Source organism: Charadrius vociferus, unplaced genomic scaffold (assembly GCF_000708025.1).
Source record: "Charadrius vociferus isolate BGI_N301 unplaced genomic scaffold, ASM70802v2 scaffold356, whole genome shotgun sequence".
Lineage (NCBI taxonomy): Eukaryota > Metazoa > Chordata > Aves > Charadriiformes > Charadriidae > Charadrius > Charadrius vociferus.
In genome coordinates this window covers 1,064,093-1,091,569 of record NW_009648717.1, presented here as the reverse complement: position 1 = coordinate 1,091,569, position 27,477 = coordinate 1,064,093, and the positions used below count along the sequence as shown (strand labels likewise).

General features: G+C 39.2%; 1 protein-coding gene across 1 annotated transcript in view; it reads right to left on the bottom strand.

Annotated features, from left to right (window-relative positions):
- Positions 1 to 27,477, bottom strand: part of SCAPER (S-phase cyclin A-associated protein in the ER) — a 162,202-nt gene that overhangs the window by 47,371 nt on the left and 87,354 nt on the right. The window contains exons 23-24 of the mRNA XM_009886675.1: positions 8,387 to 8,502; positions 85 to 208 (exon numbers count right to left, since the gene is read on the bottom strand). Of these exons, the coding sequence (XP_009884977.1) occupies positions 85 to 208; positions 8,387 to 8,502 (240 nt within the window). The remainder of the gene's footprint in view (positions 1 to 84; positions 209 to 8,386; positions 8,503 to 27,477) is intronic.

Below are 27,477 nucleotides of genomic sequence, written 5' to 3'. Positions count from 1 at the left end.
GATATATCTCCTGCTGTTCTTACACTCTAAATACTCAAATATGTTTGTGAAGCATACAAAAATTAAGATAGCTATTTTACATACCGTAAACTGGTGTATCAACAGGTCCATTAGAAAAGTGATCTTATTACTAAAAAGAACATAGGTGCAGTTTTCTGCGCAATTACTGCAGGTGAGGCTGTAAGCATTTACTGCATTGCAGAGTGACCTAAAAAAACAGAAGGAAAGAAAAAGAAAAATAAGACTGCTGCTTTTTTCTTCAGTAAATTAAGAGCAAATAAATGGAAGCACATCACAAAACAACCTTTCAGCAAGTCACACTTGTTTTCTTAAACTTGGGATTCCAAACAGAACGAAAAATTTACATTAAATCAATTAAATAACTAAAACCTTCAAGACAGTAAAGCCATATTTATCAGAGGTCATGCAGTGTATAGCTCTTAGACTCTTCTATATTCAAAACTTGGTTTACATCCAAATAACACACATTGGGAAATGCGTTCTTGAAAAGCCTGAGCTTTCCTTGTGATATGTGATTAACCTACTACCTATACTAGAAAAGCATAACAAAACTTAACCAGAATATCAGCTAATTTCATACTTTGGATATGTAATGTTCTTTTCTCGTGGCTTACAGTTACATCACACAAGTAATTTGGGTATAGGGTCTCTTTCCTAGCACAACCTTCAAGAAAAAAATCGTGTATAAAGTAATTCACAGTGTGCTGAGACCAACTGCAGAGAGAAGCTATTGTGCAGCGCCTGAGAACTAATTCGTGGAAGGGAGAGGATTGAGTAATTTGTACAGAGCAAGCGAAACTGAGCAGGTGAGATTCCTGCTCAAAACCTTCTACTGCCACGTTGTGAACCGCTATTGCGCAGAGCCTTTAAGTGTTAATGCATAACTACAGTAGCAGGGGTGACCTGCTCCTATGGCTGGCGGGAAGAGGTAACAGGTAAGAACAGAAAATCATAAACACAACAAGCCACAGAAAGCTCCAGATGTACAAAACACGCCCAATTATTCTTTACATCATGTGCAATAATTTCCATCTGCTCCGATTCCAGCGTTCTTCTCAAAACAGGATTTGCAGGGAAGCTGGGACCAGTCCTACAGAATACGCTCACAGAGGAGATAAATCTGATCACAGATAATACTATTTTAGAATAAACACAAGATTCATTTCTTGAACTTTGCTTACTACAAAAGCTATCACTGTTACTACACAAATATGCACAGACACACAACACAAATGCATCATAAATATATACAATAATAAATAAAGATGGTTAGAAATGCAAGTTGTTTGTCTGAAGTAAACCAAAAGGAAAAGAACTTTTACTTTGGTTTTTTTTTTAACGTGAAAAAAATGTGACTAAGTTCAAATAAGCTGCCTAGAAGAAAACGAGTTGTGAGCGCTGCCAAAAGGTCATACAAAAGTGAGACTGCAACAAACAAGTTATCGTACAGAAATCTTCAAAGCTGGTATTTAACATAACAAGCTGCAGACTAATTCAACATACTTAGAAAGAGAGAGTTGAGATTTACCCTTTATTTTTCTCCGAAAATATTTTTGGAAACAACGAAGTTAATTACATAGTAAGGAAGGCTGCTTTACTGCTTGCTGCGTTGATCGCTGTGGCACCTGATTACTTAGCGTGGCTCCCCAGAGTTGGAATGGAAGCATCTTACATACACACATGGTATTTCCCAAGCCAAGAAACGCTGGGAACGCTCAGAGGCCAGAAAATTTAGAGTAAAGTTTTTTTCATTTGCATTTCTGGATCATCTTTTCTTCAGCTGGAGAAATAATTTAGAATTTAAAAAAGAAGTGTTACCGTGCTTGGTTTGATCTGTAAAAACGTAAAGAACATTTATACCTTTCCTTTGTTAATATTCTACGTATTGCCGTTACTAGTTATACCAATTTTACTGTACTGGTAATTAATTTTACTCTACTGCCGAATTAAATCAGCCTCAATGTGCAGTTCACATGATACGAAAACAATATTAAATTATTATTAATTGATCAAAGGCAGGGTAGTTTTCACCTATTTCACCTAATTTTTACGCTCCAAGGATAACACTATACAAAATTCCCATGCCAGGCTTCATGTGCATTTTTTAAAACCTGCTTTGCAACAGGATTCTTTTTTCCTATCCTGACTATATAAAGGTATTTATTTCACTTTCTGCAGTAACGCTGAAAAAAAAAAATTTCATTAGGCACCTACTTTTACTTTTCATGCAAGATTATTCCCCTGTGTAGGTGTGTTTACAGGGAGAGAGGGATATGAAACTATATTGGTAGTGTTTATTTTCAGTTGAGAAGAAGATGCTTTAAATCAGCATCTGTCATTTTATAAGCTATTCTAAAATAAAGATTAATTCTATTTAAATACTATAATTTACCCAAAGTGTCAAATGTGAACTTGGTAGGTTAACTTATAATTTTGACAGCATTTCAGAGTTTTTGAGGTGATTTAGTTAACTCACTGCAATAATCTTTTTTTGATATATGGGATTCCTAATTCCTAAGAGGATCATTTATTTTACATTTGAAAACACCAAAACTTCCTGCTTCGTATACAGAACAAATTCCACTGTAATAATGCATCACGCTTTCGTATTTCCCAACTGAACCTCAAGTCAGAAGAAGTACTTGCATTTTCAGAGACTCAAATAATGCATTTGAAAAGGTGGTGTAAGCAAATGGATGTCAAATTAATTTTTCACAACAATGAAGAGGGTTCTTTTAATTGATATCATAAGCTTGCTAACTACAATTTGTCTAAATACATTCTAATCATGTCATGCTCTGAACTATGATTCAGTTCCACCATTTTTTTTAATTCCAAATTGGAAGTGTCAGCACAGAAGCCGTCCCCAGGTGGTTCGCAGCGTTAAATGGCAGATTAAAGACAGCACAACTAATTTCTTTACTTTAATCTTATTAAGGGAACAACAGCTGTCAACTGTCACCATTTCTGCACACGGCCTCTGAGACAAGCGCAGTGCTGCGAATGTCAAGCCAGAACTTTATTTAACCGCCAGTTAAACTCTCCGGGATGAAAAACTCAACACATCTCTTACTATTTTTTGCCCCGTTGGAAGTTCTAACTGCTCTTGATTCCAAAACTTTTATCTCAAGAGACATCAAAATCAGTTGAAATAATGATGTATGAGTCTCACGTAAAGCAGCTGTTTATTGATTACTGATGGTGCTCCAAACTTTGTATCACACCCGCAAATCAGCTTTACAGCCACGGTAGACAGGCTCAAACCACAGAAGAAGTCTACCCTCTGATGTAAGGCTTTCCTCTAGAGTAAATCCAATTATAAAAACCCTCATTATGGTTCACAAACTTTGATCCAAAAAAGAAATCTCTCTTTAAACTAGACAAAAATATGCATCTGTATATTTTACATGAGTACAAAGAAATAGGAAGTGGATTCATTTTAATCAACATCTTCAAGCTAGATCTCAACATTTTATATGTACGTACGTGACTTTGTTTAGGCGTGAGATAAACCTTCACTTTCCTCAATTTGCCTCCTATAAACAAGTTGACAAACTCTAACTTTTATTCAAAATACTGAGGCAGCAATAGCATCCAACCACGCAAAACCAACCCCTGTAGCGCACCAGGATACAGAGGCGAGAACTCACAACTCTTGCTTTATAAAACTCAGGGCTTCATCAACATGTAATAATTAACCTGTTTCAAGTGTACAGCTTTTTCACATTACTTTCAACTTTCAAAGATTATAAATGAACATACTTTGATTATCAATGAAGAAAATAACCCAAAAAGCTCAATTTGGCAGCAAAATACAAAGCTAAACATTATGAAATTTAAGATGTGTTAATTCAGTATTGAAGTGCTAATTTTTAACCAGTTAGAATATGATGCAGCACTCCGATGGGGAAAGAAAGTGGTCAGTATTGGTATTTAAAAGCTGAGCTGAGAAGAAGCGGGAGGTGAGCTATTACTGAAAAATGGCACATAGGATGGCTATATAGTGGAATGGTTAAAAAACCCACCAGGGTAACAATTTGGATTGAAACAACAACAGAACATTTACCTTGAGGTGAAAATACCAATTTTAAGGCTTGAAGACTATCCAGGCCCTTATACTTCACTCATGGGACATATTACACAATCAGGAACCCTTAAAGACTTATAATCACTGACTATTTTGTCTGTATTTTACATTCTTTAAGGATGTCCGATTAAAAAAAAAAAAAAAAAAAAAGCACTCTAGCTCAAGTGTAGTCACAATTAATAGAGAGAAGACAAAACTCAGCATCAATTCTCCTTCAAGACGCTTCCAAAACCAGATTGGAGTTTCATTCAGAAATGTTAGTGTCCTTATGAATAAACTACTGCATGGCAAGTGGCAATCAAGTAATTAATTTACCCCAACATTTACAGTGTGATGGAATCTGAAAGTGTTCCACAGAAATTCCCCAGTCCCAGCCTCATCCATTGTTTCATCGCGAGATCCAGCTCTCAATCCAAGAGTTTCCTAACAGTTCACAGAGCTCCTTCCAACAACAGAACTTGTTCCTATATTGCATGGGAGGGCAACATTGCTTTATTCTTGAGCTCTGAGAGCTTGAGATCCAGCTCAGAGACAGCCAGCAAGAACACATCACGGAAAGAGACAGACGCCACTTCAGATGGGGAACTTGCAAAGAGGTCATTCTCTTGAGGGTACCTTTATGTCCTCGTACCAACCACCAGTTTGCAATGCGTGTTCCTCTAGAGGGAACAACCTTACAAGAAAATATGAAAGCCTGTTTCGCACTTTACGGGAAAACCTTTGTGACCAATGCCATGGAACTGCACGAAGAGTAAACAGCACAGTTTAAGAAATGTATGCTCACAAACCCAAGTGAAAACCACAAGGAACGAGCTATAGAACCAGTTCTCAGCTCAAAATGGTTCTTACTGATAAAAGTAATTTGTATCAATGCCATAATATTAGGCAGGCACTATTTTCTGCTTTTTACATATATAATTATGGTTTGAGCTTTTTTCACCCTGATAATATTTGCTTTAAATAAATGATGCAAGAAATTGTATGAATAGAGAAGATACATTATAAAAGAAGTGACTTTAATCATGTCTTCACTTGCAAAAAAAGTTCTCCTTCGTTCCTTACACAACTACTGCTAATTTCTACTTAAAAGTGCTGGTCACCCAAGGAACTCGAAGTATTTCACAAATGTTAATTAAACAAACCCTACAAACCTCATTTGTTAGCAGATTTGTTACAATTTGCAAGGCCAGTAACGTGCCATGGCACAAAGGGGCTAAATGAGCTGCCCACAGCAAACACGCAGGGCGACCCCGGGGCTGAGACTCATCTGCTGCTCTTCATCTTCAGTCAGTACATTGTTTTGCTGCGCAGCTCCCGTTTGCTTATCAGTAGAAGCATAAGAAAAATACCGTAAGGCTCTGAAAACCCTCAAAGTTCCATGGAATATGTCTTAATTTGTGGAGAACTGAACAAACTCATGAAAATTACAAAATGTTACTTTAAGAAATAACGCAGCTGGACACTAATTTGTATGTTAACACCAATCATAAAACCTACTGTAATCCACTGCTTTCTCTTTTCCTTTTTCAGTGATTTATTTGAAGAGGAGAAAAATTGCCCCAACACCAAATGTATCATCTGTCTCATAAATGTCACATCTTTTTCCCAGCATTTGCCGTCCCGCTGGCCTAACTACCAATCTGGACAGTAGTACAAAACAACAGGCATATTGTTAAATCTTTTGATAATAAAGCTTTATCTTGTAGACATGAGATTAAAGTTCTGAGCTGCACCATGCTGCCAGGATTTTGGGGAAAGAGAGATGTAGATAATAGCCCACGTAATCTCCTCACCTACTTGTAAATAGCTTATCCTCATCGCAAAACAACAGACAAATTCCCAATTTGAGTACAAACAGTTAAACATTGCAAGAACACACAAACAACTTTTATTAACGTAGTGTCCTTTAGCAAAACATATTTGGCTAGGGGAAGACTGGAGGGCAATTAACGAAAGGTTCAACCTTTTTCAACAGGGCTTCACTTTGTCTTTTAGCAGAGAAAACTGCTGCTTCACTAGATTCAAAGTTTAAGAAGTCAGGTTGTAAATTATATTTGCACAAAAGAAAGAAAAATAATTTCAAACTCATTTCAAAAATTAAATGAGAAGAAATGTAATCCAAATTTTCTTCATTTAAAGAACTAATTAATTATATTCTATGATTATCCTTTGGGTTTGAAACTCAAACATTCTGTACTTAAAGCAATACATTTGAAGAATGTCTTAAACACTTCCAGTGAGACCATACCAATGCGCATGAACACGGTTTCTCTAAACCAGCCATGTCTGTGCCTGTTTCAAGCCGCCCACAGAAAGTCCCACCCTCCGGAACGGTCGCTTGCACTCAACTGTTGAGTTGCAGCTCCTGCACAAAATACGTTCTGCTCTATCAGAAAGAAAACCCCAGAAAGAGCAGCAGAGGAGGTTCTGCATCACACGCAGCAACTTCAAGTTCACCGCGACACTTCTGGCAGCCTCCAGACCCTGCAGGTTCGACTCACGCACTTAGACCCTCGCAGAAAAAAACTGCAAGAGCGTTTAGCTTTAGAAAGCAAGATCCTGCGCTAAAGTACGCGCAACCTGATGTACAACTTCCCAACTACAATACTTTCAGACGCCCGAAGTCTGCCATTTGCTGTACAGTTGAACGAAACGTCGTATTTCAGCAGTGGAGCTAAGTTCTTCACTCCATTTTTTTAACATACAGAGCTGTCAAAATAGTGTATATTAATCTCTTTTCTGCCTTGGTATTTCTTTTGGAAATGCAGATAGTTGAAAACTTGTGTTAATAAAACAATGCTTAAAGAATTTTTGAAAGGTTTAAAAATGCTTTTTATAATTCAGGCATGAACAGACTCAGGAATCTGAGAAACCAGTTATACTGGTTTGAAACAGGTATGAGATAGACAGTAACTGTCATAAAGAGGAGAACCTCTGATAAATCCCTTTGGATGTTTTTTCTGTTATTCAAATGTAGCTGACACAGGGCTTTATTTACCAGCAGGCAAGCTCCTTTGAGAACCAATACACTCTCATACTGTTTAACAAACTTTAAACAAAATGTTTTCGGTAACGTAAACATAATATTCTCCACCCTTCTCAGCCAAGGTTGCCGAAGTGAGACTATTGCCAAAATAAAAGAACAAAAATCGAAGATGTATAGGAAGATGCACATTCTAAGAATTCAAAGCTAAATTTAGACTAAGCTTTACGTGGCCACACAGCACAGCCCTTTCCCTTGCAAAGTTTATCCCACATTGATGGGGATAACTCAAAATTAGAGCTTCTGCAAGTCCAGAGGCTGCTGCTGAGCTGCTCACAATAGGACCAATTCGGGACTGCTCATCAGTGGAGTTGGCTGGACTTGCAGCATGTGCATTCTGCACGACTTAGCGGGAATGTAGGAATTTTATTCTCTTTGAAGACCAAAGTTAAGATGTGAAAAGCATTTTTTTTTTCCCCTTGGTGCTCTTCCCTAGCACTTCGCACCTGCCCCATAATATATTAAAGAACAGTTTTGATCCAAACCCTCACAATGTAGTCCTAAAATTCCAATTATGACAATACTAAAATATATCTACAAACAAACAATGACAACGGCACGTAACAGGATATCCTGGGCTTGGTTCATCTTGTACTAAAACCATCCCTAGCTCTGCTCTGAAAGCACAAATATGCCTTTCAATGGATAAAAATTACAGTTAGAGATTAGGGAAAAAAAGCATGCTTGAGTTATCAGTTTTTGCAGGCATTCTGCTTAGTCACTACCTGTTTTTTAGGGATTAGACATTTAAAACCTTCTATTCTTATGTGCTGTAAAGAGGAATTCCTCTAATCCACAAGAATTTTGATCTACCTGTTTGTAGGAGCCTTTTCAGGTAGCAGTATCTTACAACTGTTTCATTTCAAAAGCAGTCAGACTCCAGTGAATTACAACCCTTTAAAAAATTCCCCCACTTCCCACTATAGATGTTTACAGACTAACTTCAAAAGATACGTACCTCCTCTTCTCTTTAATACAGTCCTCTCTTTTCTCATTTTGTACAATTAGGGTTGCCACCGCTCAAATATGTAATAGCTAGAAATAAAATCACCGAGTTGGAAAACCACCGGTGGAGTGGAAATGTCTTTCTCCTTCCACGGCAGCGTAGAGTACAGCATGTTTTTTTTCTTTGAAGTTCAACACTGGACCATGAGAAGATGCAGCAGGGAAGCAGCAGATGTGAAATAAATATTCTAGTGATTCTAAGCGGCAAATGAAGGACCGATCATACTTACTTGAAAGGAATCCTTGAAACCACATTCAAATTGGCAGGAGAAGTCACCACTTGAAGAACATTTTCAAGGGCAGTCAGTCCTCCTGCAGCCCGAAATGCTATTTGATCTGCTGTGTTCTAGATAAACACAAACACAGAAGAGAACCAACAGAAATTAAAGAAACTCTTACATAAAATATATGCCCGACAGACAACTGTCCTGAGTTCTGTCAATGTAGAAAATCCTTAATACATGTATTTATCACATTGAACACCTCTGAAAAAGCGCATTTTACTGCCAGTGCACAGGGAAGAGTATTCTTTAGAGCAGGAGTTGAAATTCTCAGGTGCTATTTTTTTCAAAGATCATATATACTTATCAAATACTATATAAGTAATACAGCTGAATACAGTACTTTCTGTAACGATATATGTTCTAAGGATTTTAATGAAGTTAATCTTTATCTGTTGCTCTTATCTTTGTAGCTATTCTTTATGGTGCTGTATATGATTTAAAGAATACAGACAATCTCTAGATGAGTAATTCCTCTTTCTTACACACTTATCCAAAAGGAGACAACCTCCAGGCTCGTTCCACGATTTGTCCATTGTATGCATACAACAGCTTAGGCTGATCACTTTAAAATGTGAGTACCGTCACTACATTGGTGATTCCCGGTTACGTATTTCACAGAATGCGGACCCTGTAAGTTAAGTTGCTGATCTGGAAAAAGCCTGACAGCATCACCAGTCAGATGTTTTATTTTACCCTTAATCTTCAGAAGACAGAAGTGCTGCCCGACAGATGCTGTGAGGAGACAAGTTAGTTAGCTGTGGGGTCTTCTCAAATTAATTGCTTGGAGTTTAAGAATCAGGTTAAAAATCTGGATGTGGGTTTTGGTAGTGCTTTAGTTATGGGAAAATACAGAGGTAAAGTTCAAAAAACGTGACCTAGATGATTGGTGTAATTTACCAATTTGGCAACTCCGACTTCTCACCCCCCCAGGTCCTCTGTCTTAATCCACAGCTTGCAGCTTATGCAAAATGCAGCAGAATGAATGAATGTTTTTAGCTTTGAGGTACGACATTCACATCCAACTTGTTTTGCATTCGCTATGTTGTTGGTTATAAATGGAAAGATTCAATTTAAACTAGTTTGGTATGTGTTCCTAGCTTTCCTTTATTCTAGGCGTCCCCTTTGAACTTCTACTTAGCAGAATAGGAAGGTATAGGAAATAATCCTACTGTTATTCCTACAGTTTGCCAGTGACTGAGTTTTTACTGGAGCAGGTCCAGGATTTTAGAACTTACTCATTTTTCCTTTTTCCTTTCATACAAAATTGTTTTTACCTCCTACTGTTTAAAATAAAGCATCTAAGATATTTTTCTTCTCTACTTTTAAGTTGCTAATTTCGTGTAGCTTTATTGGCTGTTTGTATTTACTCATCTTAATTTCATTAATGATGAGGATATTCTAGATAGTAAGAAATAATTTCTTTTTTTTTTTCTTCCATTGCTAGGCATGTGGGAAAAAATGGGAAGTGCTCTATAAATACAACTGTTATTAGTCCATAAAAATGTATTATGCTATAACAGAAAAAAGGAAAATAAATTACCGTATAACAGAAAAAAATCCTAGAAAAAAATCCAGCAATAAAATCTTATTTTGAACAATTAGAAATATAATTGAACAAGATATGATTTAGAAGAGAAACATTTTTCCCTCTGAGAATTATACATTAATATGTAAACACAAAAGTACCTATCTTACTTTTTTTTAATCATGCAACTTTCTATTAAGTTTCCTTCGAAGATCTCTATTCTATTTAAATGAGTTGTTCCAAGCTCCAGAAAAACTGTTTAAACAAGGAAGTCAGATACTCAAAAATAAACCATTTTCCACAATTAAGATGAACCACTCGTAGATTTTTAGACAGCCAAAAAGTTTACCTTCAAAGCAGTAACTAGCCTCAAGTGAACGGCAATCTGTGTGCCAACTCCCCAAGCAGTTCAGATAATCAACCACCGATTTCCTACAGGCTAACTGAACGATACAACTTCCAGCAGTCAATTTTAGTCCAGTTAGCCCAGTAAGCGTGCCTTAACGGAGGAGTTACTCTGCAGTTTCACTCATATATTCCTCCTTTACTTCCTCTCCCTCCCTTCCAACTCAGAGAAACTCCAAGCAACAACCAAAAAAGGCTCCTTAAGCAGCCCCGGGCCGGGGACAAACCTGCAGTCAGCACTGCCTCCCACCCGCCTCCCGACAGAGCCCCAGCTGCCCTGCCACAAACCACCCATCGTTATTTGCGCCCCTTGGGGCTTCCAGCCACCGTTCTCACACCTTCTCCCCTTCCTGCCCTGCTCCACCGGTGCTGCAGAGTGCCTGGGCACCCCCAGACACAGCCCGTGGCCTTTCCAACGCATCCATTTCCGCTTCAGCTTAAAACTTAACAGTCTAAAGAGAGATTTTGTTATTTCGAGTGCGCGTTTTCCTTGGTAATCAACATACACGCGTACCCAGCGTAGACACACGCGCGCGAGGATTTCTGCGCACGCCCGCCACGCCGGCATCGCGGCACACGAACCGCAGAGACATTTATGGGACGCTGCTGATTTATTTGCTACAGCATATTTGTTAGTGCTACTCCAGTTTTAAATGTGCCAAGCACTTCCCACTTCTCACTTTCCCTATTTCTCATGGGAGATTATGCCACAACCTATTAGCTCTTGCGGCGAAGAAGTCTTTCCTGTCATTTAGACCAAATATGCCCTTTCTCTATTTCATCCCATTACTCTGAGTTATATCCCATTTTATAGCACTCGTTTTGTTTCTCCCCTTAGTAATTACTCCATTCTTGAAATCATACACTCTCACATTTTCCTACTTGGCTTCTTTCTCAACTCTATATATTCATTAATGCTAAACCCATTCGTTTCTTTTTTTTTTTTTCATGTAAACTTTTATCTGTGATGTTTTTCAGAACTCCTCTTTTCTCCGTAAATACCTAGTAATGAAGCGTCCAGAAAGGACGCCTCAGTCCCACCACCCAAATCAGTCACCAGAGCCACACGGAAAGAAGCTACGATGTCTGCCTATCCTGAGAGGAGATTGTCATGCATTTATTTATACAGAATATTAATCTTTTGAAGCTGTTTGATTTCCTACATGCTTTTCTGCCACTTCAGTCTGGAGCATCACTTCTTTTATAGACAGACTTTTTTCAGAGCGTCTGTTTCACTTTTGTCTAATACTTTGCTAAAATACAAGTATACTTTGCAAAATACCAATTTACATTTTAAAGAACCTCCTTTGCTACAGTTTTCTATCAAACAGAAGCGAGTTTGTAATTTCTCCCAGTTTTAGATGACTTAGCTTTATGACCTATTCTTCTCCTCTCTAGATTACTCATAAAAATTAATCAGCATTTTGATGCTTAGCCATTAGGGAAATAAGTCCTTAACTATGTGCATGGAAGACAGAGGGGAAAAACCTTCAATAAAAGGAAGAAACAAACGAGCAGCGAAGTTGGGAATGATACATGAGCACAGTGTTTGTGCTTACAAAGGTCTATAAAACTGCGAATACACTACTTTTGGCATGATATTTAATATATTTATCTCCCAGGATTCTTTTAAGATGGAGAAGTCCAAGAGCTTTTCACCCATGTATTGAAAGGCGATGCTGATGACCAAAGTAACTGCCGGTACACAGTGCTTGTGAGTGACCTTGGTCACCGCGCAAGCATCCTGCTCGCAGGAATCCCAGGTTCAGGCACGGCTCCTTCAGCTCGGCCTCGGGCCACTGGAGGTCATGGGAACTCAAGGGGAACATGCCCTGTCCACAAAGGAGCAGAAAAGTCACTTGAATATTGCACTACTGAGGTTTTCAGAGTGAATACCGGGTGATCGTGGTACCGGAGGAAACAGTGGAAAAAGGAACCGTGCACAGGCAATTCCCTCAGCTATCCACAGTACGAGACCTCATACTGATTAGTATAAAGATGTATTAGTGTATAAAGAACAAACAGTATTAGATCTCCCCAACACTGAAAAATATTGCCCTTCTATCTCTAAAGTATAGCAGGCAAATAATATCAAATTATTTTAAAATGTGTCTGAATTGATTCCTACTTGAGGCAATTTTCAAATTTTGAAGTATATATCTATTCATCTAAAGGAATCTTTCTTAAAGCATAAACATATGGGAGCAGGTGATCTTACCCAATTTGTCTTTCTTCTCCAGATTAACCAATATCCTTCAAAATATGATCCAAACTCAACGTTCTGTAGTGCTAAAGCTTTACGTTAGCTGATACATATTAAAACATAATAGAAATTCAAAAGAGGTAGACTGAGGCATGTGAGTTATTCAAAACCCTTATTCACAAAAATATTCTTATTTAAATTGGTTCCCATTTGAATCCGTGTCAGAACAAAAGACCAATTCAGGTAACCACGACTTTTGCTCTGGTAGCACCCAAGGCACCGAGCAGATCGGGCACCATTTAAGTACGAAAACCGGCAGATCCTGCAAGGAGTACATACTAAATCCCTATTTGAAAAGAGCACAAACCAGTATGGCATGTTTTTACTGCTTGAAAGAATCCTCCAGACTTCTAACTTCGTCTCCCTAATTACTTAACTAGATGTTTATGACACCCATTTCATAATTTCACTATAGAAACTGTTAATTTTGAGTGGCCGCATATTTAGACTGCTAAGGTTATTCAGCAAAGGCAATTGATATAACAGCATGCAAGTTTGTTGAACGAAAGAAAATACATAAACACCTGTTCTTCAAACTGTGTGCAAATTTGACTTGCTCATACACGTTTTCAGAAATTCACAACTACTTCAAATAACTTTTTTAAACAATTTGATTTCTAAGTACTAAAGGATTTCAAGGCTCTGAAGTTGCCTGCTGACACAGGAGAGCAGAAACAAATGAACACGTAGGCAAAAATGATCCCGTCATCTATGCATTTCTTAACAGAGACAGGAGGAGGCACACAACCCTTGGGGATACCACCTAGATGCGTCTTAACCATGACAAAACCAACAGCAGACGTAGCACTCAAAACCAAGACATGACAAGAGTCTCGGCTGCCTTATCCCTCTCAAGTCTGTCTCAGTGTGAAATAAAGTGATCTTGTTTGTACAGGAGGAAAGCCAACACAGCTGATATGATACGAAGCATGTATTCTTAATCTTTGGACCATTATCAACTTGTCATTTAGAGCGCACAGCAACTAATTTCAGCAGAACAGTTCATGAATCAAGTAACTTCAGCAGAGTGTGTGTGTACACTAATGCATGTGGGGCAAAGTAAACAGAAATAATAATAAATTAAGCAAATCATGTAACCATTTTATGGATTGATTATGAACTAAAAACATTTTGAGGAACCTAAAATTAATCCTTTTAAAAAAAGAAACTATGACAAACAATCAAGTAAGCTCCCTGCCCGCTGGGCTAGCATGGCTGACTTATTTACCTACCTGTTACAACACCGTAATGGATTTGGATTCCCCTTCTCTCCTCTCCTACGGCTTGAGTGACAACTGACTAATAGGATTACAGGCTCCGTTCCAATAATACAGCTCAGCTACATGCCAGCAAAAAATGACAGCCTAAACCTGAATTACATGGCCTGGGAATCCATCCAATTATTAACTAAAGTAACTGTTATTACCTAACCTAATCAAAGGAGAAGCAGCTGTTAATCTTTGGTGGCCCGCAGTGTAGCAGCGGTCAGACTGGATGAACTGTCTTTGTACTTGACTCCTCTACAGACAATAATTATGTCCTTTGTGATCAAGAAGGAAGGACTTCCTAACCTTTCAGACAGAGGCAGCAGATGGGGAACGACTGTTAGTGTCTTCATTAACAAGATAGGGTGGATTTTATCAGGGTTTGGCATCTGTGGCACCTTCAGAAGCACCACTTACCCAATGATACAAGCACGTTCGGCAAATTCGGAAATTAGCAGACTAAATAGAAAGTTCAAAATAATGTTTCCATCTCATTATCTGACATTTGGTACAGAAAAATACACACAGCTAAAAAACAATAAATATTTACACACACGCCTCCTCATACCTAAGGTGGTCAACAAAGAAAGACATGAAAAGGACAATTGACTCGTGCTGTTTCTTTGCTTGTTTACCTCATTAAAGCAGTCAGATAACAAACACTGCATGCTTCTGAAACACAACCAAATCAGGGGAAAACCTCTGATTTATTTATACAAGGCAGTGGGTAACACAAAGTAACAGAGGGTGAAATAAAGGGAGCATCAATTAGTAACAGCTTTTGGGTTTTGTGTGCGACATTCCAGGACAGAAGCAAGACCAAAACCACTGTCCTGCGCTGCTGCTCCCCTTTACACAGGATATTTGCCAATTGGAAGATTTGTAAAACAGAAGATATGAGGCCAGAGAAACCTGACTCAACATGAGACACTTCAGAAGTAAAATTTAGTTTATGTCGGAGAAAATAAAAACATGATGGGATCACAGTACCCGAATGGGAAGAAGATTTCCGATAATGCACAGTAACAGCTAATATTTGGAAGCTGAAACTGGAGGAGTTCAGGTAAGAATAAAATGATTTTTTTAATGCCAAGAGTAATTAATGACAGGCATAATATACTTAGGATATAGTCGACTCTCAATCATTTCAAGTTTTTAAATCAAACCTGATTATCTCCTAGAAAAATATGATCCTAGTTAAATCATAATTTATTAATTTGGTGCAAGTTATTGGGTGAAATCCAATGTCCTGGACCAAAGTACTCACTTGCATACATTTCTCCTGTTAAAGTATTATTATTAGTTAATAAGTAGAGCAGAATCAGAAATAACACAGAACTTTAACAGCTGAAATGATTTCATGTCAGCTTTACCACCTCTGTTCTATGTAACTTTAGCACCTCACATTTTGACTATTTGAAGTCTTTTTGAACTAACTCCTCCCTCTAAAAACCCTCCCTCTAAGACAAACCTCCACAATCAGTATTCTCATGTAGATTAAAAAGGAGTATTTTCCTTCATCAGCCAAAAGAAGGCTTTCTGCTAGTCCTGCCTACTATGTCCAAATAAGAAGCCGATCTGGAAAGCCTGTTTGAACAGACCTCAGGAACTAAAACTATTCAGAAGAAAATATTTCTGAATGAAACCCAAATACTGTGAAACATTCGGACTTCTGTTTCTGAAAGAACACACTGAACTTGTGCAACTCTATTCCACACTTGTTAAACTGTTCACCGAAGGAAGAAATAATAACTAATCAGTAAAATATAGTTGAAATCCACCTTAAGAATTTTCTTCTTTCCTTTTATGTAGTGTTTGAAGATACTATCTAAAATGCCAGGGGCTAAGAAATGCAGTTCAAAGCTGCCTTAGAAAAACAAACCAGACAACTGAATCCTGGGCTGGCTCCTCCTCCCCCCCAGCCTTTAAATAAATACGCAAGTATATCTACATGTACATAGGAAACCACAGATACGTTTGTGACTGCAGAAAATCTACACTCTTTGATTAGTCCTCCAGTCACAAAACTACACAGTGAAAACCACTGTAGAGTACACCAAACTAATATTTTCTACTGAAACAGACAAATTTTGTTCCCTGTAATACTTCTCTCTGATGAAGTCAGTACGATAATAATACCCCATTCCATATGAAAATCTCAAACTCTTTCAAACGTGAGTGACTTCACCCACCATAGAATTTCAAGCACTGAGCGTCAATGGGAAACCAGTTTAAGATTAAAACGTGAGCCAGAATTGGCTCAGCGGCCTTTGCACACCATTCGAGGGAGGCGTTCATTCATGTTAAGGACATATCTGTCATGTATTTGTATCAACTCCTCCCTCATGCACTGCTTACGTGCCAAAGCAGCCAAGCTCTTTAGGCAACGCTGTACAAGGCCACAGAAAGGAGGGCTTGAGAAATGCTCCTTCACACGTTACCCCACAGAGCAAAGAGCTGATTCTGAAGCCTTAAAGATAAGGCAGCTCCTCTGGTTTCGGCTTTTACATTCCACACAGGCTCATCTCCGTGGCTTCACCCTGGAGAGGATGCTCACCCAGAATCTCCCCCGCTGCCCAGACGGTAGGTAGGTAAATGGGCCTTATCTTGCAGGCGTTTCGCTCCCTGCATGACGTTCAGGACCTGCACACTCCTGTGCAGAGCTCAGCCTCCAGCACCTAAGCCATCTGGATAATACTGGGGTTTTTTCACTTGAATAGCTAAGGTATACTAACTGCAACTTCACATACCTTATATTTAGTACAAAGGAAGACAAATATCTAAGTACAACAACAACAAAAAAAGGGTGAAAAAGAAAGCAGCTGATACATCACTCAAATGCAACACTGGAAATGAGGCTTACTTTATTTTTAAATTCAGTGAAAAATAATAATTAAAAAAAAGACTATGCATTTACTATTATACTCTCTGAAAGTACATTATTGACAAGCGACGTAAAATTGGTCCAGGCCTCGGGACTAAGAAATTGACTCTTAAGCCCATCCTGCAAAAACCAAATGTCACATGCTCATAAATTTCAGTTCTGTCTATTCACATCATATACTTTATTCATTCTTCTGTTTCCAAACCTCTGCCCATATTATAAGGTACACCATACTGGACAGGGCTCCTTACCGAATCAATATATTACCTTATTGAATAAGATGAACTTTATTTACACGATCTGCTTCCAAGTTCTGCAGTGTCTTTCCAGTTGAATAGTAAAATCACAGAGAGGCACTCTATTAACACTTCTGTTGACAAGGAGAGGACCCTCCCAGTCCTGTTCGTGACATTTCAAGAGTCGGCGAAAGCCACGAAGGAGAGGCAGGTAAAGGTAAACTAGTGAATTCCACGGGATCTGTTTAGCTGCTTTCACTCACGCTAAGTAGCATAATGGAAAACAGCCAATATTGCTTGGTAAAATAAAAATTGTCCTTACAGATATTGCAAAAGGCAGCACCGAGCATTGAAGCACATTGCAGTGCCTATTAAAAAATAAATGTTTAGTCTATTTATAAATAACAGCATCTAGTAAGTGCATCAGTTACAGGAGGAAAGCAAGGATAAAGGTTCAAGTGCCTAATACCAGGAACAACTGCTCCTAGACCTCCACAGACAGCTCCATTAGCTAAGGCCAATTTGACTTTTTCCTCAATAACCTCATAAATAGAAGTTCCCAAACAAGTATCTAAAGAGCAGAATTACATGATCTTGTCCTGTTCTCTCCCAGCAGTTTATTGGACAAGAAATTGTCAGTGAGCAGGAAAGTTACAGATCTCTTGCAACACGGAATCTTAAATGCCTATGGCTGACAGTTCACCAGTGGAAGCTTTCAGTCGCTAGAAAGCAGCACTGATTTCAGCTGAACTAAACTATGAAAACCCATGCAATCAAGGCAAACTACAGACATTACAATTACCTGGGAGAAGACATACAGAGAGAGAGTTATAATTGTTTAAAGACCCGCTTTCGCACCCACGGCCTTGCGTACCTCTTGCAACCTCTTGGACTCTTTGCCCATTACCCCAGGCACGGGACAGCAACGAAGGGCTGCGGGGCAGATGAATAACGTGGGTTTGTGAAGTACTGCAAACAACCAAACAGACAACAGAGACACATATAGATGGTATGTTCTCAAGTCAGAGGCGATGGTCTCAAATGAGATGTAGAATTTTAAGAATACTTTCAAGAAAAGGCGAGTGTATATATACTCTGTGTGTATACATATATCATCAGGCTGACTGAAATAAAAACTTCAGTTCCTTAGGAACTATAATAATAATTACTTTATGTTGAGTTCTAAATTGGCATCTGCTCATCAGCAGAAACGCGCCTGTGTAGGGCATTTTCTCATCAGTGAGAAATCAGTGCCTGTACTTTAATGCTATTAAAACAGATCCTTGTCCTGTAAACGCTTAGTGAAGAAACTCTGCCTACCTCGGAAGGTATATATATATCCACTCTGATATGATGTATTAGTTCTAAACTGACAGAGAAGGAAAAAAGCTTGCTCTGACAGCAAAAAGCCACAAAGAGTGCAGTATAAGTGCACCGGAAGCTAACAACATTTAATTTCATCCCACAGAACCAGAAATCAACACAGCAGTTTTCAACTACACACGCTGTGCACAGTAAATTAACCTCTGAATAATCTTGGAATAAGTACACTGCAGAGCTTATCTGTGAACTGAACTTGCCTTTTAATACCATTTCCAGCAAACAAGTTGAAAAATAGTCTGTGGCTGACCTCTAGTAACAAGTTCCTATTTATATGTTCATCTTGAGAAAAAGGTTAATCCACAGATTATAGCAACTCTGGGCAAACGAATTATTGATGATATAAAGCTGCCTCATCCAACCTGCAATACGCAACACACACCTGACCTATTGACTTCCCCCGGCAGTGACGGGGAATGGCTGTTTGGGTAGAAAATGCTGTCCAAAGAGCTCCTCCTGCGCTTGCTCACAGCTCTCCGCACTCCCAGCCACTCTCCTAGCACCATCCAACCCGCTGCCGTAGCTGATCAGACCGGGCGATGTTTCTACTACCAGTACCAGTTTGGACCATATGCAGTTAAGATAGTTACTTACATCTCTGATTTTCCATCAGTTGTATCTGGTTCATCAGTTCTTGAGTTCATGCTCTGAACTCAGGTTCTGTACATCCCTAAAAACAGCTAAAGAGTCGATTCACACTTGCAACAAAGGAAGCATAAATACAGAACTCCATACGTTACCTTCTGTGTTAGCAAAATTATTTGATTTTGGTGGTAAAATACAGAGTTCCAAGGGCCTGAATTCTAGTTTTAGCTGGTAAAACAGACTTATTTTTAAGTTTTGCAATTCAGCACACTTCATGAAGTTTGGATTTTGACTTTAAATAATTTTTAAACTGTTATCATTCAGTTTTACATTTGATTAATGACTTTCCTTCCCGCGATATCACTGTAACTCTGGAACTGGCTACTGCAGGAGTATCCAAAGTTAAGAAAGGACGGATTAAAATATTAATCCATTCTTTGTATAGAAATGCATCATATGTTTAGCTAAAATGAAGCTTACAGTTATAACTTCTGATTATATATAAAAAAATAAGAGTAGCAACTACTTTGATAAATAGTAAAACACCCAAACATTGATAAAAGCACAGGTAAGACAATGTGTGAGTCTTTACTTTACTTTTTTAAACACTTTGGCCACAAAATGCCCACTGCCCAATATAAAAGAAGGCTTTTTGGTGTAAAGCAACGCACTACGTATCAAAATCTTCATATGCCAAGGAGCCAAAAGACATATCATTTACGTAAGAGAAAGGCAGTAGGTCACAACACGACAGTACCAATGACTCAGCAGGGTCCCACTGCACCATTGCAAGGGTGGAGGTGGAGAAGGCAAAGGACTGACGTGGGGCTTGGGGGCCGTTGCTGGCTCGTCTTCATCCACAGCCATGAATTTGCCTCCCCAGCTGCTGCCAGAGGTGAGCCCCGCTGCTGGTCCCGTGACACTCCTGCCACCACAGCCACGCTAAACTGCTGCTCAAGCACTAGAGAGCATCTACACCCCCACCGGCACTACAGGTCAGGATAAAATGTCATGTAGACAGAACAAACAGCAGCGGCTCAGAAATATGCCTAATGAACTGTGGGCATGTGACTACTATTTTATTTTATTTTTTTTAAATGACTACTGTTCATGTGTGTACTTCTGTTTTTTCCTACGGAACACTCTGTACGATTACACATCTAAGTCAACAGGACATATACTAATTACCTACGTAAATATCCTAATGCACCAAAACCAGGAGACATGCTGCTATAAGAAGCTCAGCAGGGAAAAAAGCTGTGTAATTTCTAAGCACACTGGCAGGTGAAGTGCCACAGAACTGGCTGAACCTGATGTCAGAATGATGAAGGCATGCCCCAGCAGGAGTACTCAAACTGAACAAAACTGGGGCTTGTTTGTCCAATAAATATCAACCGTATTTTAAAGCCTGTTTTGAACACAGCCATAACTAAACACAGAACTTTGAGAATTAACCTGCAAATTAATTTAGCAGGTAATACCTTTGGCCTTAGAAGTCGTATCAGTATTAACCAAATTAAAATCTTACGTAAGCATTTTTCTCCCCAAAAGAAAATTTGACTTCCAAACAGATTTATTACTTCTAAGGATTGAAAGGACACGCTGTTGTTTCTGCCAGTAGTGTCCTCTAGTGGAGAAACGGGAGATCCTAAGTAAACAAGAAAACAGAAGTGGGCTGCATCACAGAAATCGCCCTGTCAAGGAAAATACAAACATCTCTCCATCATAAATGTGCCTATAAAAGTTTGGCATCTTGACCAAGCTTTTCATTACTATAATGCTTAAATGTAAACGTTAAACAACGTTTTAAAGCTGCAGTCAGACCGAGAAATGACGCAGTGTGAGGCTATATACAATAACTGGTTGAGCTTGTTAAATACACAGATAATGTGCCCACGTGTGTATGCATGTATACACCTAAGATCACAAAATATAGACAACGTGGCTACACTTTGGGTAAAGCCACTAGTCCATGACTTAGGTCATTTTACTAAAACAATGATTTTCACCCTTTTTCATATATAATGTCCTGTGATGCTTTTTCTGATTTAGTAAGAGGGTGACAGATAAGCTGACATCTCCCATGATTTCTCCAGCCCTCAATGAATCCACATATCAGACTTAATGCTGGGTTTCTTCTAGAGGTGTAGATATCCTTAACATTTAACCTCAACTTAACTAGTGACTGTAGCTTGCCTACCGAAGTACTCTGCTACTGAAATGAGGAATCTGTTATATTCACAACTCCACAACTCCCAAACTGATCTATTATTGTCTTCCTCTCCCTACATAAAAGCCAACCAAATTAATTCTCTGTGGGGAAAAAAAAAAACCAACATCACAGTTTTTTTTAGCACCACAGATTTTTGCCATCATCTTATTGATGATTGGAGCTGACCCTCCAATGCTCCACACACAAGAATTACTAATTTTGAAAAGCTTACTGAGTCATTGCTCTGTCTGCTAACGCTCCTGCTCTCTTCAGAGATACCAATCAACCTTGCCTCTATGGAGTCCAGCCGATTAACACAAGTTAAACTCGGATCAAGTGCTTTTAGCCGAAATTGAGGCTTAAAATTTGCTGCTTCTAATTCACTCTTGGACAGTTTTCTTCAATTATGAAACAGAAGCCACAAACCTCCAGCTATGGTCTGTGTGCTTTAAAGCTAGTCTGATTCTTCCAGTGACATTATCTAGCATGAAGTACACTACCTATTTGCGTCGCTCTTGCTTAGCTTATGAACTCAGACTTCCTTCAAAAGTTTGGTATCAATTACAGTATCTTGTCTAATACTCATTCAAATCAACAACGATGTGCAGCAACAATGCCACATCCAGTTCAAACATAAGCAATAGCAAGTTAAGAAAAACTTAAAGATACGTTACTGCCTTTCAGCTGGTCCAGAATTCTATTCTTCTGAAAAATAAAATCTGGCCGTTATATTCAGTGCCTTTCAATCCTCTCTTTGATGGCTACACTACTCTGCTACACCAGAACCACGCAGCTACCTCGGTGCTCGAGGCAGCCTCACGAATTTTTGCAGCACCAAAATTAAATGCGTAAGAGTTTGGGAATCACAATTCCCACTATATTCTTAAATATACTTAAATAAGTAACAATACTGAGTATTTATAGCACAGAGTATTTGCTTCTAAAATCTATTTTGTCTGTATATACATGTCTCATGTATATTTATATACACATACACACACGGGGCAATTTTAAATCTCCGCAAAGACTTTTGAAGAAATTTATCATGAACGGTACAAAAACTTACATGTGTTCCATTTAACAGTTCCTCATTTTATTGTTTCGGCTTCTGATGATTCAGAGTTTGTGTTATTGGGGATGGGGTGGGGAACTGGTAGTAGCCGGCCGGGGAATTCGGGGTGCCTTCCAAAAACTGGCCTATTAATCTTCACACTGGCTATGGTCACCATACCCAATGGGCCTGACAGTTTAGAGAATAAAACATAAATACCGGGCCTGACTGTGCCGTTAAAGCCAGCCATTTCTGACAGTCTTTACAATGGGATAAACACTGTCTGTCTACAGTCCCCCTGTATTTGAAAGCTACGACAAACATTTTACTGAAATGTAAATAACTGACATCACGACTGCTGAAGCAGGAGGCTGAAAAATCTATCTAAAAATCACAAAACCAAAACCACTGCCTGGCACAAAACAAGCCATTAATGGTCACTGAGAGACAGCCTGTTTTAGAGGTCATGAGCATTGAGATCCTTTTTTTAAAAAAAAAGGATTAAAACACTACAGTCAATTAATAGCCCAGATTCATACATTTGTCAGTTACAAAATTACACCTTTTCTAAGGCAGTATATTTTTCCCCCCAAGATCTGCTTCCAGTAAGAAAGCTATTCTGAATCACTAATAAAAATAAGTATCTTGAAATTTAGCCTACTGAAAAGCAGCTACTTTTAGATCTGTATGAAGAGAGCTGGTAAATAACTATAAGCGCCACGGGGACACAGCTATCCTCAAAACTGTAGTAGTTTTATGTAGTAAGTTGTACTACAAAACTGTAGTAAGTTTTATGAACATCAGAACCGGTGAAATCGTGTTTGTTAGGGCTCTGTGCCTTGTGACGGAAGCGTGAGCTTCAGCTGTAATGTTCACTGAGGCTGGGACATTCGTAACACCTCCATCCCTCCCCTGCGGCTGCAGCTCTCCTCAGGAGCACGCCTGGAAGACCTCCTCTGTCAAATCACTGAGTTGAAGGAATCTTATAACTTGTGCTGCCATGAAGATCTTTTTCAAGCTAGTGGTCTGGTGAGAAACACAATATAAAAATAATCCCAGTTAAGCAGATTAAGTGCTGCGCTTGGGATTCCAAAAATCATGAGATCCCCTCAAGATCACATTGAGCCTGTGTGTCATATTCCCAGCCAGAAAGTAGGGAAACACATTAAGGGCTTGCCTAGAAGTCACCTGTAAGTATTGTACAAATTTAACTAAAGTTATTTACCTGCAGTGTTTTAGCTGCAGCCGAGCCAGGTGAAAAGGCTGCTGCCCTCAGCTGCGCGTCACCGTCCTTGCTGAAGGTAGTGGCCCCCTGCCGCCTTCCCCACAATCATGGTGCCTGCCACCTCTGCCTCGCCCAGGCCTACCAAAAGCCCTAGAATACTTTAAACATTTAAAAGAAGGACTTTTAAAACCTGGACCAAAAAAACCAAAACCCTCTAAAAACAAATTTTAGGAAGACCTTCAGGGAAGTGATGTTCTGTCAGCAAGTCTAAGGATGACCACCCGAGAGGCTGTAACCTCAGACCCAGGTCAGGTTCGAGGCCTTAGAAACAGATGTACTTCAGTCAGCGGAACGTCTAACACACACGCAGTAGAAAATGGTTTTGCTTTTTCAATCAGTAAATCTCACCTCTATACACTGAGGGATATACTGGTTTCTGACAGTGTTCCCGATTAGAGGACGCTTCCGTGCGAGTGCTCAAGCCGGACTTCAGCAATTCATTGGGCATTCGTTGCACATCTGAAACACACTGCTGCCCTCCGTAATAGATGTGTAAAATTAGTCCCATCAAAGAATGAACATGTATAAAATCAAAAGAGCTGCGGCAGAAAAACTGCTTTAGCCCTGCAGTTCCAAACATCAGCTCTGCCTTCCTTAAGAAGATACAGGAGTTTTTCTTTTGGCATCAAAGGCCCATTCACGGGGGATCTTAAACTGAGCGTTATCAGATCTTATTAAGAGCTTGAAGAGTCCCATACAAGAGCCTGCCAGGGCTTTCTGCTAACATTTGCACTCATTTTGCTGTTGTGTCTGTGTGTGAGCGTTTGGTTTTTTAATATACTTTTAAACAAAGTGGAGGTGAAAGCGACTACAACTTCCTTCCAGGATTTCTGCCAGAAAGGATGAGAGACTGCGCACAAACCTCAAGGACTGCGTTCTGACAATCTAGAGCACACCCAAACCAGCACCCTCGCAGGACACGCTGTAGATACATCCTGGGGACAGCACACCAGGCCTGCACACCCCCATCCGGATTTGCGCCTCCCGCTTGATGTTATGAGCAGAAGCAAATGCACGTGACCTGAGGGCTACAAATCCATTTAAAACTGTAACGACATTGAGGTTTATGACTTTATAGCACTTTTTATGTTTATTTAATTAAAATACATGTGAACCACAGGCTGTATATGCAGTTAATGGCCATACTCCTTGTCGGATCCTGAAAAGCTGCATTTCAACTTGCTTACTTAGAAATACTTTTTTGGCACAGGGTGCAGTACTTCTTGCGGTTGTAGAGCTTCATCCAAGTAAGCCAACATGGACGTACCAAGAAGTGTCTGGAGATCTAACAACCACTTGAAGCAAAGCAAAACAACTCCTCTTTCATTTATTAGGGCTCAAATCATGCCCCGGATTCAAAGTGAAAGTTGTCGATTTTACTGCGTTGCGTGGGGCGCCGGCAGCAGCCTATGCACTCTGTGTTAATGAGAAGCAGGCAAGGGGCTACAATCAAGACACAGGACTTCAAAAACTACAGTGGTTAAGATACGACTTTGCCTGAGAGACAGAATTCTCAGATCTGACTATCCAGATGATATGCCGATACAAAAACCTTTTTACATTAAACAAATTCTTCTTGCTATGTTGGTGAATTCACTTGGCCCCAAGCGCAGAATCTGCTGGTGTCCAGCAGACCAGGAACGCATCCAAACAAAACAAACTTTACCACAATAATCATGCAGGCGTGTCTCATCCTAGAATGTTCTCACGTTATAAAAGAAGTTTAGAAGAGAGAAAAAGCCTCATTCATTACTATGAAACACAACAGATGAAGACTAAGTCCCCAAAGGAATTGTTAGTCTGATTCGACTCTACCTGAAGGCAATCCCCAGTGAGACGGGGCTGCCAGTCTCTCGCAGGTAGCTTTTTTGTGATTCAAGTTTGCATCAAGAACACACTCCCACTGTTTTAGTACAGTCATGGAATTTCTAATGAACCGAATAACTCTTCCTTCTGTTAAGAAATTTAATGGTATTTATTTTTCTTATTTACCAACAGCAGCTCAGCATTTTATTTCATGGTTTGTAAAACAAATCTTTACTTCCCTGGTGAGACTCTACAAACACATTTTTCAGTGTAAACTATTAACAAAAGAAAAACCTAATGTTTCACAGAACGACTGAAAAGAGGGTTTTTTGGATCAATTTTATTTTATAGTACTTTTGCACGACTTCTTCTGAGCCTGAAGAATTTCTAGTAAGCGGCAAGGATCTATTGTAGTGAACTCTGTCCTCCCTCAGGGCAATTCTTTATTCAACCCAGGCCATTAGCAAGGGTAAATCAATGTTATCAGCTCACACACACTGACAGCTTGTGTGGTTCCCGCTCCCTCATTCCTCCCCCCACATTATGGTATCTTTTTATGCTCTCCAGGGAAATTCAATTAACAGTGTCAGTCTCCTCCTCTCAGTCGATGACTGACACCATCAAGATTCTTTCCACCGCCCACTGACATGTAAGATGTGTCTGCTGATTTCTGGACTTGCAAGTTAACAAGAGAATTACTATCCACTTCTATAAATGACTATGTACGATCTGTGCCGTAAACACAGGGACAGCTATTGAAATCAATCTTTCTTGACCTTATTGATTAGGACGCTCAGATATAATAACACTTCTTCGGTGGCAGAGTAATGTTTTGGGGGTGAAAACCCAAATCAACAACGCATGCCTATTAATACTATCAAATTTATCTTTTACTTTGCCTCTGCAGACTCAACAAGCAGTGAAACATTACGAACAATTAATGATTAACATTTAGCTGTAATTCTTGTCTCATTTAACAAAATCTCAGAAAACATGTACTGATGAGAGGCTGGATACAACACCAGTATTGGTGATACTGATACTGATACTTCCCAGTACCAGTTACCAGTAATTATTTAGGTAACTTTCAAAACCGGTACATCCTGTTATAGTCTTCACGCAACATCACGATTTATATTTTGAACTAAATAATTATTGAAAAATTAATTTCTTAAACACCACAAAATTTGAAAATGTCACAACTCTTTCAAGAACACTATTGAACTTGATCAGCAGCTCAAAGTAACTAACAGAATACACGGCAGAACCCTACGCATCCCAGCATTTAGTATTTAAAGGCATTGCTATTAGCAATTGTGCTCCACATTGACTAAGCTGTGAAAAGTATCAAGCAGAGCTTTCATCTTCATAGACACCAACTCCGAACCACAATGATGCAACCCCCTCCTCAGATTTCATTAGTTCCTCTCAGAAATATTTTTCATTATTTTTTGATTACTGATATGAAAGAGAAGTATTTTCTAATGGTTACAGACAGAACAGAACATAACGTTCCAGCTGAAAACTCAAATATCGTGGTCCTAATGGAGCAAAAAAATGCATTACAAAACACAAAGCACTGCGGCACCATGATGAAACAGTAAGAGAGATGCAAACGCTACGCTATCAATCAAAGAAACCCACCATTTACCATAAACCAAAATATGCTCTACAAACGTAGCACTTTGAAAAAACTCAAAACATGGAAGTATCCCATGTATATTCACATCAAAACTTCATCCCCCATCAAAGACCTACCCCCAAAAATACAGGCTTGTTTGTACTCCAAGAAAGCTCAACAGATTTGCACTCCTTCAAAACTCAGCCATAACACCACACTATGGTGGCTGTGACAGCAAAGCTGGCTCCAGTTCTTTCCTCTGTTCTCTGCTAATTGTTTTGACCCTTTATGGTAAAAGCTCTTTGTGGGTATGCACTATAAACTAGATGACTGAAACGGCCCAGGTTAAAAACAATCCTAATGAAAATACAGCGGCAGTACAGCTTGTCATTACCCAGATGCTCTAGCATCAGTCAAGCGTGTTTTCAGCACTTCTGCGAAACTGCCTATACAAAATCTGACGTCTAAAAAGCATTCACTGCTGCAACCACCACAGAAAAGTGTAATAGCAGACGCTGC